Source organism: Haliotis rufescens, unplaced genomic scaffold (assembly GCF_023055435.1).
Source record: "Haliotis rufescens isolate VD_foot unplaced genomic scaffold, xgHalRufe1.0.p SCAF_4, whole genome shotgun sequence".
Classification (NCBI taxonomy): domain Eukaryota; kingdom Metazoa; phylum Mollusca; class Gastropoda; order Lepetellida; family Haliotidae; genus Haliotis; species Haliotis rufescens.
In genome coordinates this window covers 54,482,837-54,498,327 of record NW_025964112.1, presented here as the reverse complement: position 1 = coordinate 54,498,327, position 15,491 = coordinate 54,482,837, and the positions used below count along the sequence as shown (strand labels likewise).

The following is a 15,491-nucleotide window of genomic DNA, read 5'->3' as shown; positions in this document are numbered from 1 at the left end:
ATAACCGCATTGAGGCGGAATGGTTTCAAATAACAGCATGATTAAACATATTCAATTTCAAGAGCGTTTAAAGAGACAAACGATTTATTCAATACAGTTTCGGGTGACACACAACATAGGAAGTTACAGTGTCCGCTTCTCTACTGACCCTTATACCAGCAGGATGCAGATAAATTGCTATCCCCATGCTTGAGCTGAAACTAAAACAAACACTTATAGATGTAAATAAACAAATAAACAGAACATGTTATATGTGACGGCTCACTACCAATACATATTTATAACCCGTGAAATCAGATAAGGGGGAAATGGTGTTTATCATGTAATCCAGACATTCGTTTATCCTTATTTCCTAGGTGGTTCTGCTTTTTTCGTTGCCATGCGACATGTTATCGGTTTAATTGACTGTCGGATCTTCACGGCTCCTTCTTGAGTTTAAAGTGAGCGTGGTTATTGATGGAGATGGAGGCGCGAAATGTTGCATGGTCGTCGCTATATATACATCCATGTACTGAGAAGAAGATTCGTTTTTCTGGGCTATTAAATCTGCATCTTTAGCGTTTGTACATGAAGAGCAACTTTACTGTACTTAAGGTGACAAATAATATAAAACCATTCTACTTAATGATGCTTACAGTCCAACCTCATTGTATGTGATAGTGACATTTATTACATATAGAGTTAGAAGTAACCGAGTTGATAAAATTCGTATGTGCACGAATTCAAATATCACTTCTCGCGCGCACCATTGTATTGTTTCCGTCATCCGGACGGCATTGTTGACGTCATTCAAATCTTATTGTGACGTAAGGTCGGAATGACGTCACACTAGAAACGACTTCAAAGGTGAAGATTGTTGACGTTTTCTAGGCGGCAGTGGTGATCACTGCATTTTCTAAAGGGAAGCTAAAAAGGATTACTAAATAATGGGTGATAAAGAAATTATTACACTCACATGTGCGTTATACTGATTTTACGAAACACGTGTATGACACGCATGCTGGTATAATAATTTCTATGCATTTACCCATAGGGTTAGAGTTACAAGGCTCATATAAATCGTATAAGCACCAGTGCAAATAACATTCAGTGTATTGTTTACGTCATCCCGAAGGCATTGTTGACGTCATTCGAATTTCATTGTCGGAATGATGTCACATTGGCAACAACGTCAAACATGAAGAATGTTGACGTCATTCGACAATCGTGTTTTTGTCTGTGTTTGTTTGTTTTTTGTTTAACGCCACTCTCGGCAATATTCCAGCTATATGACGGCAACCTGTAAATAATCGAGTCTGGACCAGATAGTCCAGTGATTGACATCATGAGCATCGATCCACGCAATTGGAATCGATGACATGCATCAACCAAGTCAGCGAGCCTGACCACCCTATCCCGTCGTAAGAGGCGACTAACTGGATCGGATGGTCAGACTCGCTGACTTGGTTGATGCATATCATCGTAACCCAATTGCGTAGAACGATGCTCATGATATCAATCACTGGATTGTCTCCCAGACTCGATTATTTACAGACTGCCGTCATATAGCTAGACTATTGCTGAGAGCGGCGTTAAACAACAAACAAACACCATTCAAACCTTTTTTGTTAATCCGGGCATTTGACTGTCCGGATGAGCTCACTGGAAACGGTACCGTCCCGGATAAACGGGGTTTCACTGTATATGACCTGTCGCTTTCATCTCCCCGAGGCAAGGGAGTTAAGTGACTCTAAAAGTCCAGTTTCCACGTAGAAACTGCATGGACTTTTATAGTCAGTTAACTCCCATGCCTCGGGAAGATGGCATGTTTAGTTTCGTAGCAACATTATGACTGTGAGTGTTTAACGACGATTTCAGAAATGTTCCAGCAATATCACGAAGGGTCAGCAAGAAAGGACTTTACACAATGTACCCTTTTAGAGAATCTATAGCTCGGGTTAATTCGGCGGGAGGAGCGATCGCTTTAACCACTGGGCTATCCTTCAAGGCTCATACTCCTGTAGCCTACTTATAAAATAGTAATCCCAAGTGTTACTCCTCACTGTACTGTACATATACTGTCAAGCACCCTGAACGAACAGTGCAGAGATGAAAGGAATGAAGGCCTCACCTTCAATCTAGCTGGGTTAGGCTAGGTGCTCCGGGTTGTCCCAGTTTTGTAGAAGTGTCAATAAAATTCACCACAGATGCTATGACGTCATCGTTCGAATCGAATTGGGTTCCGATTAGAGTTTTCTTCATGCTTGGGACAGAGCTAGATCAGAACAATAAGGTGGTGCTGAAGGATTTCAAAGCCACAGTCGTGTATTGTAGCCACTGCAATGACTACTTTGTACACTTTCGCGCTATTCTGATGTGGAAGAGCACACCTATTCTCAGCTTCCCGTGTCTCTTAGACTCAATTTCTTCCCCAATTAGGGCGGTGGGGTAGCCTTGTGGTTAGAGCGCTCGCTCGTCATGCCGAAGACCCGGGTTCGATACCCCACATGGGTACAATGTGTGAAGCCCATTTCTGGTGTCCCCCGCCAAGATATTGATGAAATATTGCGAAAAGCGATGTAAAACAATACTCACTCACTCTTCCCTAATTGCTTCAAAGGTTCACCATTATACGCGCCGTTTATAGTCGGGGCTTTTAGAAGACAGTCCACCATGATGACACCCTAACAACCAAGAACACGGAGCCATAACCTTTCCAGCTGATACCTTTGCCTTCTTTAGTGGTGGTGATGTTAAATGCTTCTACTGTTTTGATTGCTGTATGGAATCAGGCTAGAGGTTTCATCCACAGTCACAAATCGTTGCAAAAAACTTTTTTGGAGCAGCTTCAAAATAGCTAGATTATCACGAGACATGTGCCTGCTGCGTTTTTGATCAGATGTGATCTGAAGCTTTGGAACCCAACGAGTGGTTATTTTAATTGTTGATTGCCAAATATGTGAAATGGAATGCCCACTCTCCTGGGAAATGCATATTGAACTGACAATACTCCCCTGTCATGCTTTATTACGGTGGCATAGTCATTTAGGGGGCACATTCCCTACAGTGTTGAACTCATATCTCGTATGGATGGTTTTTAGTGCTACTGCTATAAGCCTTTCTTTTCTGCAAGTACTTGATCAATGTTTGTCCATTTTCCAAAGGTCATCGATCTCTGCTTATTGTACTGACCTGCACAGCGAAACAATTTGCCGATGCCTTAGTGGATATATATATATATTACTCTATGACATCATGTAATCCACAACAATATATCCCTATTACCCAGTTCCTTCTATGTGATGATATATATACACACACGCACGCACGCACGCACACACGCACGCACGCACACACACACACACACACACACACACACACACACACACACACACACACACACACACACACACACACACACACACACACACACACCACAGGGTATGAAAGTCCCCAAAATTTCAGCCAGACCACAGGACTGGCTACCTGAAATACTTGCCAGCCCTGACCAAAACCTGCCTGCCCACTATAATCATATGTTTCTCAGGATAAGCTAACGGGGTTTCTTTTTGGTTACATTTTATCATTCATCTTTACATGTGAATTAATGCTTATCATTGGGAAATATTTAGAATATTTTCACATATGAAATATAACCTGACCGTCGGGCAGGGGGATTTGAAAATCTGGCAGCCCGAGTTGAAATCAACCCGTCTCGGACGGTCGGGCAGGCAGGTATTTCGAACACTGTTATAACAAACTAAAATCAGTGGTCCCTTTGAGTTCATTATAACACTTTTCATGTTGGCGGAGCAGGAAACACACACTCGCCTGCAGAGGCCAACTTCGGCAAAGGGGTCGCGGAGACGTCGTGAAGGTCAGTATCTGAAAATAACTGTACAATTGGTCAGCTGCTGCCCAGTTGCACTGAGTGATCACGGAATGGTTTGGCCAATTTGGTTACTGTAGAATATAGTCAGGGGTTTGCCTGGCTGTCTGGCTGCAATCTGTTCTTGACACTAGTGTGGCAGATCAGCTTCTCTGGCTTATTGAGCTATATTGGAAGCAGCCTGCTTTTTGTTTCTTAATTTGAATGTGAAATATTTTAGTCAGCTTGAGCTCACCCTTGTTTGACAGATCCTTCGTTTTGGCATCAATCATATAGCTGCTGCTTAAAGTATTGTCTGGGTTGTGCTATGAAGTGTTGATATTTTGTGTGATTGCTGTTATATGTGCCGTGTCTTTGTACATGGCTACAAGCCAGGCGTTTTGAGAAAATGGACACCATTGTGACCCCCGAACAGCATGAACAGTTTAACAACCTTTGCTGTAGTTGATTTATTTCAAATGTTTTAGGCAGCAGCTATCATTAAGTGAAATTTTAGAATGAAATCTAGATGTGACAATTAGAACATCCTAACATCTCACACTGTAGTTTTTAAGAAAAACAAAATGCAGTCTTCCTGATTAAACAGTAATTTCTTCTTTCCTGGATCAAAAGTGATCCCACATACAAACATACATGCATGCATGCATGCATGCATGCATGCATACATACATACATACATACATACATACATACATACATACATACATCCACGGGAGTCTCAATCAATTCAGACAGACACCATGTATCGACACATGCTTATATATATGTACATTTATAACGTGTGTGAATTTGGAATAAAAGTTGAACTTCTCTCTCTTTTTAGTCTATTACAGACCAAATGCATATATCGATACATGGTGTCTGAATCGATTGAGACTACCGTGGATAGACTCTGTGGTTGTCCCGGAATAAGCCGATCCCGCCCGATGGGGGATAAAGGGAGACAATTTGTGACATTCCATATTCAAACAACATATTCATCAGAGAGAAATATTATATGACTGAGTGATATAATTTCACACTTCAAGCGGTCAATACTCGACAATATATGTTTGGTAAATTCAATTCAGGAATTTTACTTTTTTATTTGAAGACATTGCTGTGTTGGTACAGCCTAATCTAATCAGAGAATAGTAAGTTGTGAGCAATAGTTGTTCGGTAAACCGGATATTCTAGGTTAGACAAGGTCGTTGGCGAAAATGCCGTATACCAACGAGGAATATCTACCTAGTTATCAGGAATTAACTGTTCCTGAAATACAGCTAACATCAGCTGTATTAAGAGCAGGAGCACACCACTTTGGCAAATACTGCGATAATGTTTGCAAGGTTTGTTGGGATTTGCCACTTGCGTGACATAATGTCTTTCCTGTTGATGTCCCCTATATTCGTCAGGTTTCTAAATTCGTTATACTCAAGTCTCTTGCTAAATCGGATAAGCCTGTTTCATTAATCCCTCACTTGCATTCGAATTTAAAGTGTGTGAAGTCTTTTCCATTTATATTGCCCTCGGCCCGTACAATAAATACGCACTGCACATGCCATGTTCACACCAGCATCAGTCACACGATTCATATTTTGAAAGTGTTGACTTTGCATGCCACTGCCTGAGTGAAACCTTAAATTGTGTTGATTAGGGTGATCTGTTAAACATTTGTTATAATCACACGTTTTCAAGCTCCGTAATTCGCTCATTCTACATGCTTCACATTTTCCGAACTTGATTCACTCACTAAACATAATATTAACATTGTTAGAGAAGTGATAACATAACAGGCAATATTACTTTGTTGTCCTATCTGTCATATGTCACTGAATTAGACAGAGAAAAGAATTGCCAAGGAGCTAGTGGAGATGGTAGCTCATTTGACATGGCTGTCAGCCAAAATTGGAAAATTCCTTCACATGAGCGTGAAAAACTCAAATCAGCATGATCAATTGAAATGTCAGATATGATAGATGATTAACTGATTAAATATATCGTCACCTGATAATCTGATTGAACAATGCCTGAACATGTCAACTGCATCAATGTTAATTTCAGAATAAGCACGATTGCACCTTCTTATGATTAGATCCATACGTGCAGACTAATTATGCTAATCACCATATTTAATAAATGTTTCTCATATATCTTTCTACAGTTGTTCTTCACTCTTGGTCATAAGAGGTGACTAAATGGATCAGGTGGTTGGGCTTGGTGACAAAGTTTATTGTGTGTCATTGTACCCCGATGGCATGGATCACAATATCAATCACCGGATTGTCTGGTCCAGGTTAGGTTATTTACAGGCCTCCCATCATATAGCTGGAATATTGCTTGAGTGCAGCATAAACACCAAACAAACAAATCTTAGGTTTGGACTAAAATACAAAAAGTAAGATTTTTTACCATGATTGAATATGATTTGTGTTTTTATTCTCTAGGAGTTTATGCTGTGCCATTCAGAAGAAGGAGATCCCAGAAAATGCCTAAATGAAGGGAAAGAAGTTACCAAATGTGGATTTGATTTTTTCGGCAAGGTGAAGAAGAACTGCTATGAGGAGTTTACCAAGTACTGGCAGTGTATCGACCATTCAGGCCATGATATGAACTTGAAAAAGTAAGTATGGCCAAAAGAGTTCAATGTTAATCATGTTAATAGATGTCAATACAAACAATCAATCCATTGAACATGTTGAACATGTTGAACATGTGGAGATATTTCATTGAAAGTTCTGTTTGATCATGTTGTCGTGAATAAAAACCTCAAAGAACTGAACATAATTATGATTGATAAAAATATTTTATTTTATGTTGAAAATAGTTCCCATCATGCCAACTGCACATGTACTAATGTTTATCTAGTCTTTTAAAAAAGAATTCGGTTTTATTTTTGACATTTCATGCTGTGAAATCTGTAAAATCTGTTTTCATACAAATACATTAATGTTCTTGATGTATATATTTCAGTTGCAGACGCACACAGGCCCTATTTGACAACTGTGTTAAAGAAAGTCTGGGACAAGAACGTCCTCCTCTAGGATATTTTGCAAAGGTTCGAACCCATGACACCAACCGACTTAAACCTAAGCCCCACAAACACATCCTGCCAGACAGCCCGCCAGAGATCCCCCCACTGCCTGCTGAGCCCGACCCACGCGCCAGGAATGTACCAGGGATGTTATAGCATCCTAATCTCAGGGTGGTCCTCCTGTACATAGTGCTGCAGTGACTGTCTAGACACGATGGTAGTGTGCTGCCAAGGGAAACCTAAATCTGGATAAAATTATATTTAACTATAGAAGGTTCATGTTACCATGGTTTCCATTTAAATTAATTGTTTTATGGGAAGACACTACTAAGCTGATGGTCTGACTCTGCTGAGGCAAATTTTCAGTGTTATGAATTAGGTAATAAAGAGTGTGAAAGAGAACCTGTCTTTGAGTTGGTCACTGATATGTACTGACTGGGAAGATTTTGGCTTTGTGGACTAACACTATTTGACCACTTGGACCCTACTCAGACAATAATGGATTCTGGAGCAGCATAGGTGCCCAGCACCTCATGCTTTCTGTAAGTGTAGACTAATGTGTTTGTTTGTTGTTTAAGGCCTCACTCATCAATATTCCAGCTATATGATGGCGGTCTATAAATATTTGAGTCTGGACCATACAATCCAGTGATTGACATCATGAACATTGATCTACGCAATTAGGACATAACATGCATCAATCAATTCAGCAAGCCTGATCACCCTATCCTGTTAGTCGCCTCTTACGACAAACATAGTCGCCTCTTATGTCAAGCATGAGTTGCTGAAGACCTATTCTAACCCGGATCTTCATGGGTTGACTAATGTGAATCAGGTGGCAACATTATTACATTACAATGTGCTACCTGAGCAGTTGGTCGGCTTGCTTGGCTCAGGCTCTTTTATTTACAGGCTGCTGTAATATATCATGATTGAAATATTGTTGACTACATCATTTATATAACACAACATTCCCTCACCAATACTGTAATAAATTGACTTAGATTTTCTGGCTAAGAATTGGTTCCCAGCAATCTGTGCTGGTTGTAAGAGGCAACTTAATGGATCTGGTGTTCAGACCTGGGCCCACTTGCACAAAGCGATCTTAGCGCTAAGACTATTGTAAGCGTATGTTAAAGTATGGGCGTTACGATCATCTTAGCGCTAAGATAGCTTTGTGCAAGTGGGCCCTGGATGGCTTGGTTGATGGGTCGTTGCTCATAATATCAATCTCGTGAGTTTCTTGTTTCTGGTTATTTGTAGGATTTCTTTTCCACCTGCTTCATTTCAAAAGTTGCCTGTGGACAAGAGAGTCCTTCCATCATAATTTAGAAACTCGCCTCGTTAGCTAAATGAGGAAAAATACCAATTAAGCCAAAGTTGTCCTGATATATTATTGATTAAACTTTATATCCATTTCCATTCCGAATGGCACATTCTTCAAATTTTGGATTCAGACGAGTGAGTGAGTGAGTTTGGTTTAACGCTGCTTTTAACAGTATTCAAGTTACATCACGGCGTGTCAGCTTAACGTGGGAGGAAAGCCTGAAGTGATGCAGGTCTCCGACGTTTACCACTTCGGTGAAACCAACAAGCACGGGTATGGTGCTGACAAACCTGAAACATAATCAGGGCGAACAGAGATTCGAACCCACAATCATAGGTTTCTGGCGTGCCCAAGGGACGCAACTCTGCACAGCGAATCGAGGCACCTTAGATGACTGGGCCACCCGCACCCCCGATTGAGACAAGAATGATACTTATACAAAAAGTATTCATACACAGTAAAAAGTCAGAAAGATTTCTGGGCTTTTTACATGTAAATCAGTCAGATTGCCGCAAACACAATCACAAATTCGATTTACAATATATTTTACATTTCCACGCATTTGGATGTTTTACCTTGCTATGACCTTTGACCTCAGACCCCCATTTATCATGGTTATCTAGATTTACTGCATTTTTAACATCGCCATTTTATTTTTTATGATGGCTCCGTTATCTGCAGCATTTTGGCTACTACATCATGTAAGTTGTCTGAGTTTAAACAGGACTGAGTGAGTGAGGTTGTACTGTTTAGTGTATGGAATATCAGCTATATAACCACAGTTGGCCCAATGTAAACAGGACTGGAGTGAGTGAGGTTGTCCCGTAATGTGTGCACACTATTGGCTATATCACCACAGTTGGCTGGGTGTAAGGAGGACTGGAGAAAGTGAGGTTGTACTGTTTAGTGTGCAAACTATCAAACAGTTGGCTGAGTGTTAACAGGACTGGAGTGAGTGAGGTTGTACTGTAATGTGTGCAGAATATCAGCTACATAACCACAGTGGCCCAATGTAAACAGGACTGGAGTGAGGTTGTCCCGTAATGTGTGCACACTATTGGCTATATCACCACAGTTGGATGGGTGTAAGGAGGACTGGAGAAAGTGATGTTGTACTGTAATGTGTGCAGAATATCAGCTATATAACCACAGTGGCCCAATGTAAACAGGACTGGAGTGAGTGAGGTTGTACTGTTCAGTGTGCACAATATCAGATATATAACCACAGTTGGCTGGATGTAAACAGGACTGGAGTTAGTGAGGTTGTAGTGTTTAAAGTGCATTCTGTTTAAAGTGCTTGATTCTGATTGGTTAAAAAGAGGTTTCCTTTTTGCTATGGAATCCCCTTTCAAATATATTAAGCCTTTTCACACAAAAACGTGCGTGTGAATACATCGATAGCCTTCATATCGATTCATAAGAAAATGTCTCAACTACTAGTGTATCAGTCCTCAAAGAAAGTCATTGTTTGAAGTAGATTGTAGTATGTGTACACTCTGGAAATCTAGTCAAACATTTTGTGACGTGCCACTCTGATAGCGTGGATCTTTTTGTTGCCCAAAACAGGTTGGCCAGACCCAGGCCTACATTACACAGGTTGCAGAGTGAGTGAGTGAGTATGGTTTTACGCCACTTTTAGCAATATTCCAGCAATATCACGGCGGGGGACACCAGAAATGGGCTTCACACATTGTACCCATGTTGGGAATCGAACCCGGGTCTTCGGTGTGACGAGCGAACGCTTTAACCACTAGGCTACCCGACTGCCCCTCACAGGTTGCAGAGATACCGACAGCCAGGTTGAGTGCCGTGTAAAACAACCTTTATTTACTACTCTCCCAGCACAACTGATATGCGAGTTCGAGAGAAAAATAACACACTCTTAAAACTTCAATAATTTATTTTCTACAACTTTCAACATTCGTATATACAAAATATTAATATTGTACAAGTAATTCAGTATGTACACATAATATATAGTAACTACTGGACAAGGAAACTGTATATACAAAGTTGAAGCACTTGCAGAGACGATGTCTGTGTGTCCAGTGTTATGTTCACAGCATAGATTCACTGGACAGTCATTCAAAACAAAAAGTTGGACGGATTAAGAAATCTTTGTACAGAGATTTGCTGTGTACAGCACAATCTACTTCAATCCAAGGTTCACCACTGATGGCAGTGAACAGAAACAACACTAACAGTACAGATGGCCATGCATCTCATCCTGCAGCTGACCATTCAGTCTAAAGAACACATGAACAATATTGTCAGCATTTGAAATTATGCTTGAAAACAAAGGATTCTTGTCTTAACCATATAACAAGGAATAAATACCTAAGAGGTTCCTTAATACAAATACTAAGGTAGAAAACCTCAAGTATCAAAGGACCCTCCTTAATTTCTAACTGCATGAATAGACATACTTATATTGGCTGCAGAATTAAAACAAATGCATGGGCGGATACAGCTTTTTTGAAAAGGGGGGGTGCACAATTGAGATCTATTTATTGTCTTTGGTGGTAATTTATACAGAAATAAAGATTTTTTTCGAAAAAAAGGGGGGGTGCGCACCCCCGCTCTGTATCCGCCCATGAAATGGGTTCGTAGATCTCTTTAAGAGTTTTTTGCCTCTTTAAATCTAGTTTGTGTCAATGGAACAGTTATTTTATCACATATTTAATTATTAATATTCAGGTTATTACAAAGAAATGTTCCCTTCTTCATTTTGAACACTATTTCATTATGTTAATGTGGTACCGTGCCATCATAAAAAGAGAGAACAGCACACTGTATCACAGGAAATATTTCAACACAGTACGCCTGAGCATGACCATGAGCATGATAAGAATACTATATAATTGTGAGAGGTTTCTACATCTAGTGCCACTTACATGAATAAAAGAATATTTATTAACCATTAAACCCATAAATTAACAATCAGCATATTGTAAAATATGTAACAATACTGAGTGGATGAACAAAACAATGATTTTCACATTGGTAAACAGTCAGTTTATACAGAAAGTTAACCACTTCATAGCATAATGAATGATGATGGCTGTGAGATTCTTGTTGGGCAACTGGCACTGCAGTGTTCACAGACACAAGTCTAACTAAATGGTGGTTACCCTTTATAGAACATCACCTACTGGAAGAAAACTGCTTGTTGTTTAACACTGCACTCAGCAATATTCCAGCTATATGATTGCAGTCTGTAAATAATCAAGTCTGGACCAGACAATCTAGTGATTGACATCATGAGCATCAAAGTACATAATTGGGATACGATGACATCCATCAACCAAGAAAGCGAGTCTGACCACCCAATCCTGTTAGTCGCCTCTTAAGACAAGGCAGGGGTTGCTGAAAACCAATTCTAACCCAGATCTTCAAGGTGTCTGTGTTCGACGTGTCAGCTTTAAGTGGGAGGAAAGCCTGAAGTGATGCAGGTCTCAGACGTTTACCACTTCGGTGAAACCTACAAGCATGGGTATGGTGCAGACAAACCTACAAACATAATCGGGTCGAACTGGGATTCGAACCCTCAATCATAGGTTTCTGGCGTGCCCAAGGGACGCAAATTTACACAGCGAAACGCTGCGCCTTAGACGACTGGGCCACCCGTGCCCCCTGTCTACGCATGAAGAAGCTTACATGGCCGTATAAAAAAGTGAGATGAAAAAAACCAAAACAAGGTAATATTTTACAGAGAGGAATATATGTGATCAGGAATTAGGCTCTTGAAAAGGGCATTATTTTCTTCGAAACATTAGTCTGTTTACATAAATCATAGTTAGACAGATTTTTTAATAACAGATTTGATGGATATGTCAAACAAAAATTAAATATATAACTCTTTGCCAGGTCTGGTTCATTGGTCAGGTTAGTTATTTACTAATCTATTCAACAGTGGTCACGGGCAAATGATATCTTTTTTAAATCCAACTCGTCAATGTTTAATCAGAGCCAGTTGATGTTGACAAGTGACATGGACAACCAGAGTTTTGATTATGCTCCTGTCAACTATGGAGAGATGATCATCATTATCATGGGTAGCAAACAAACACTGGGTGAAGAGAAGCGTCAAAGTATTACCACACACATCTTAACAAGAACCATTAAGATCTAACAAGAAAAATGTACTGGCGTCAATATGACACTGCTACTGAAAATATTAGTGTATGTTTACTATGTGGACCATGTAAATACAAAGACACAGACAGCAGTAGTAGGTGGGTGGAGTTAGGGTTGGGTGAGCATCTTCCTGAGGCAAGGGAGTTAACTGACTGTAACAGCCACTGGTGACGCTACGATTAAGCCTTGGAATTCCAGCCTACTTCGGCAAGGGCGGAAACTGGACTTTTACAGTCAGTTAACTCCCTTGCCTCAAGAAGACCATACAGTGGTAAATACACACTCGGCATGATACACCAGGGCCCACATGCACAAAGCAATCTTAGCAGTATTGTTTCGTCAGTCCATACCAAAAACCTTTTGGTCCACAAGCCTGAATTTTGCCCTGGGCATCAATTTCAGTAGAGTTTAGTGTTATTATATGGACTATTGTCAGCTGAGCTTTCGAGATCAAATTGAATATTAGAAGACTCTGGCTTCGGACTAGTGGCTAAAGTCACACTGCTATAGTAAGTCCATGTTAAAGTATGGGAGTAACGATCATTGTAGCATCGAGATCCCTTTGAGCAAGTGAACCTTGGCCAACACAAATCAATGTGATGGTTCTGAAGCCATGATTTCATTATTAGAGCTAAATCTACCTTGAAATGAAAAGGTTATTACATTCAAAACAGTCATAGTGGAAGCCACTTATGTCTTCAGGGCACATCATGAATCTACTCACTCCACAACTAGGATGAGGCTCTTGTACCCAACACCCTGGCTACAGTTTTACCGCCGATCGTTTCATGGCATTTACCACTAACTTTTTTCAAAATCTAGAACCAACAATTGTTACTGTGGATCATTAACTACAAAACCCTTGGCTACTTCCGCCTTGAGTCCAAGACCTTAAACCTATCGTTCACCAATATCCTAATCTTCAGAACAGACATTTTTCATTTCTGAAAATCCACTTTTCAAAACTTCTGAAAAAATTAAATGTTTACTTCTTCATAAACATGTCATAAACGGATCTTGTTCGTCATGTCACAGGAACTGGAGATTATATGTGAGGCCGGAAGTAGTATAGACAGAAGGTATACAGTGGAAGAGGAGAAGACAAAGCATGTAGATAAGCAGATCGACATGAGGTACAAAACACATCGGGGCCGTTATCACAGACTGCATGAATGTTACTGAAGAGAACGAGATACGGCTGCAATCTCATTGAAATCAGATCTTAGTTCTCGCTACTGCTAAACAAAGATCTGAGGACATCCCATTAGGTGTCACGTCAGAACGACCTTTCATCCGACCAATCAGAGCGTTGCTTACCAGATCATAAAAGGGACAGTCGGAATTGTGATTTTTAATCATGCAACCTAGAAATTTTAACATGGGGTATTCCGAACGATAGTTACGGGTTTAACGACTGAATCCATACAACCTAGACCATATATTTGCCATTCCAGAATGTTCTTTTGTTTAGGTTTCAAATTTTTAATCGAGAATTTGTCAAAATATGTTTCGAAGAGTAGTCGCCAATTTGAAATTAGTGCCGTAAAGCACGAGAAAGCCGCCTTCTGATTGGCTAATGTCGGCTTCTTGTCAGTCCTTCCATTGGTCGGTCAAAATCCGCGCAAGGTCGGTCTGACGTGACCCGTAATGGGATGTCCTCAGATCTAGCGATAGCAAGAACTAAGATCTGATTTTAATGAGATTGTATTCAGGGGTAAAAGTAGGTGTATTCCGAGATCGATGGTTGGACCCCTATTTCAGCAAATATCAGTAAAAAATCCCAAAAGATGTCCACATGCAAGTGATAATGGTTATAAAGGAGTCATAATTCACTCATCATGCTCAAAGCAGGACCAAAAGAGAATTTAAAAAAATTCCCACAAAATGTTTTCCCTGAACAGACACTTTCTAGATAAATCGCTGGTATTATGGGGCTCGTGTGACAAACTCTACATCAAGTTCACCTGAGTGAGGTATAGTATCCGATAAGTGTACATGTTACAACAGCACAGTATAATCACCAACCATTCACCCACTAAATAGTGCATCCATACTCACAGTTAATAGAATGTGCTAACATCTAGAATCAAGAAATAACTGTTCTTATTGATCAATAATGTTTGTTGATATCTGCACACACTTGAAAGAAAATACAAACATGCTAAATAAACTTGAAATGACATTTTGAAAAACAACTTGAAACACTGTACTTCTTTGACATCTGTTAATGTCACCATAAAGATATCAGAATGTGATGAGGAGTCTTGTAATAAATACAATCATGGAAAACAAAGAGTGCCTACAAAATCAATGTCTAATCAAACGCATGTTACATACATATCTGACACTGATACCCTTGACTGTTAGGCGACTAGTTTTGTTCTGTTCTGTTGCTTAACAGATCCGCCAAATTGAAAAATAGCAAAATGAAAATAAAAATATAATGACTTTTCTGATATGATTTTAACAGTGCTGAATCCAAAAGTATAAAAGAATACAAATAAAAAAATAGCTTAACATGAAATATCATACAAATAAGTTTGTGTTGAAAAGAAGATTAATTGCCGAATACAAAATACATAGAGAAGTTTTGCCGCAAAATGTTAAGCGATGGCGACCGATAAGGGTGACGATATGAGATATCCGGATGGGATTCAAGTGCCTTGTTACCATTTTTTTTTTCAACTGTCGACATTGTAAGAACTCAACAAAACACTGTTAACCAACTAAAAAGAATCTTATCACCTAAAACAGTGTCAGAGCTCATACTTTATTCCTCAATACAAATCATCAAGAAATCTACCTGATGGACACAGTATCCCAATATCAAGCAGCCAGTGAATGTTGGCTGTTTCTCCATTAAGTACACACTGCCTAAGTCCGAGTGGAGAGTTGCATCACAGATAGAGTTTGTCAGCCAGGTGGCCAGGCCTGAACACACACAGGCAACCACACTCAAGTTGTGGATGTGGGATAAATAATGAGTGAGTGAGTGTGTGAGTTGGGTTTAACGCCACTTTTAACAGTATTCCAGTTATATCACGGCGTGTCAGCTTAATGTGGGAGGAAAGCCCGAAGTGATGCAGGTCTCAGACGTTTACCACTTCGGTGAAACCCACGAGCACGGGTATGGTGCTGACAAACCT

The 15,491-nt window shown here is 40.0% G+C and overlaps 1 protein-coding gene across 1 annotated transcript; it reads left to right on the top strand.

Moving 5' to 3' along the window:
* Window positions 1-5,024: 5,024 nt before the first annotated feature.
* On the top strand, window positions 5,025-7,283 carry LOC124115150 (NADH dehydrogenase [ubiquinone] 1 alpha subcomplex subunit 8-like). The gene is made up of 3 exons (XM_046476029.2): window positions 5,025-5,196; window positions 6,295-6,470; window positions 6,821-7,283. The coding sequence occupies exons 1-3, from the start codon at window positions 5,068-5,070 to the stop codon at window positions 7,035-7,037; spliced, it is 522 nt and encodes a 173-aa protein (XP_046331985.1). The 5' UTR covers window positions 5,025-5,067; the 3' UTR covers window positions 7,038-7,283.
* Window positions 7,284-15,491: the final 8,208 nt, after the last annotated feature.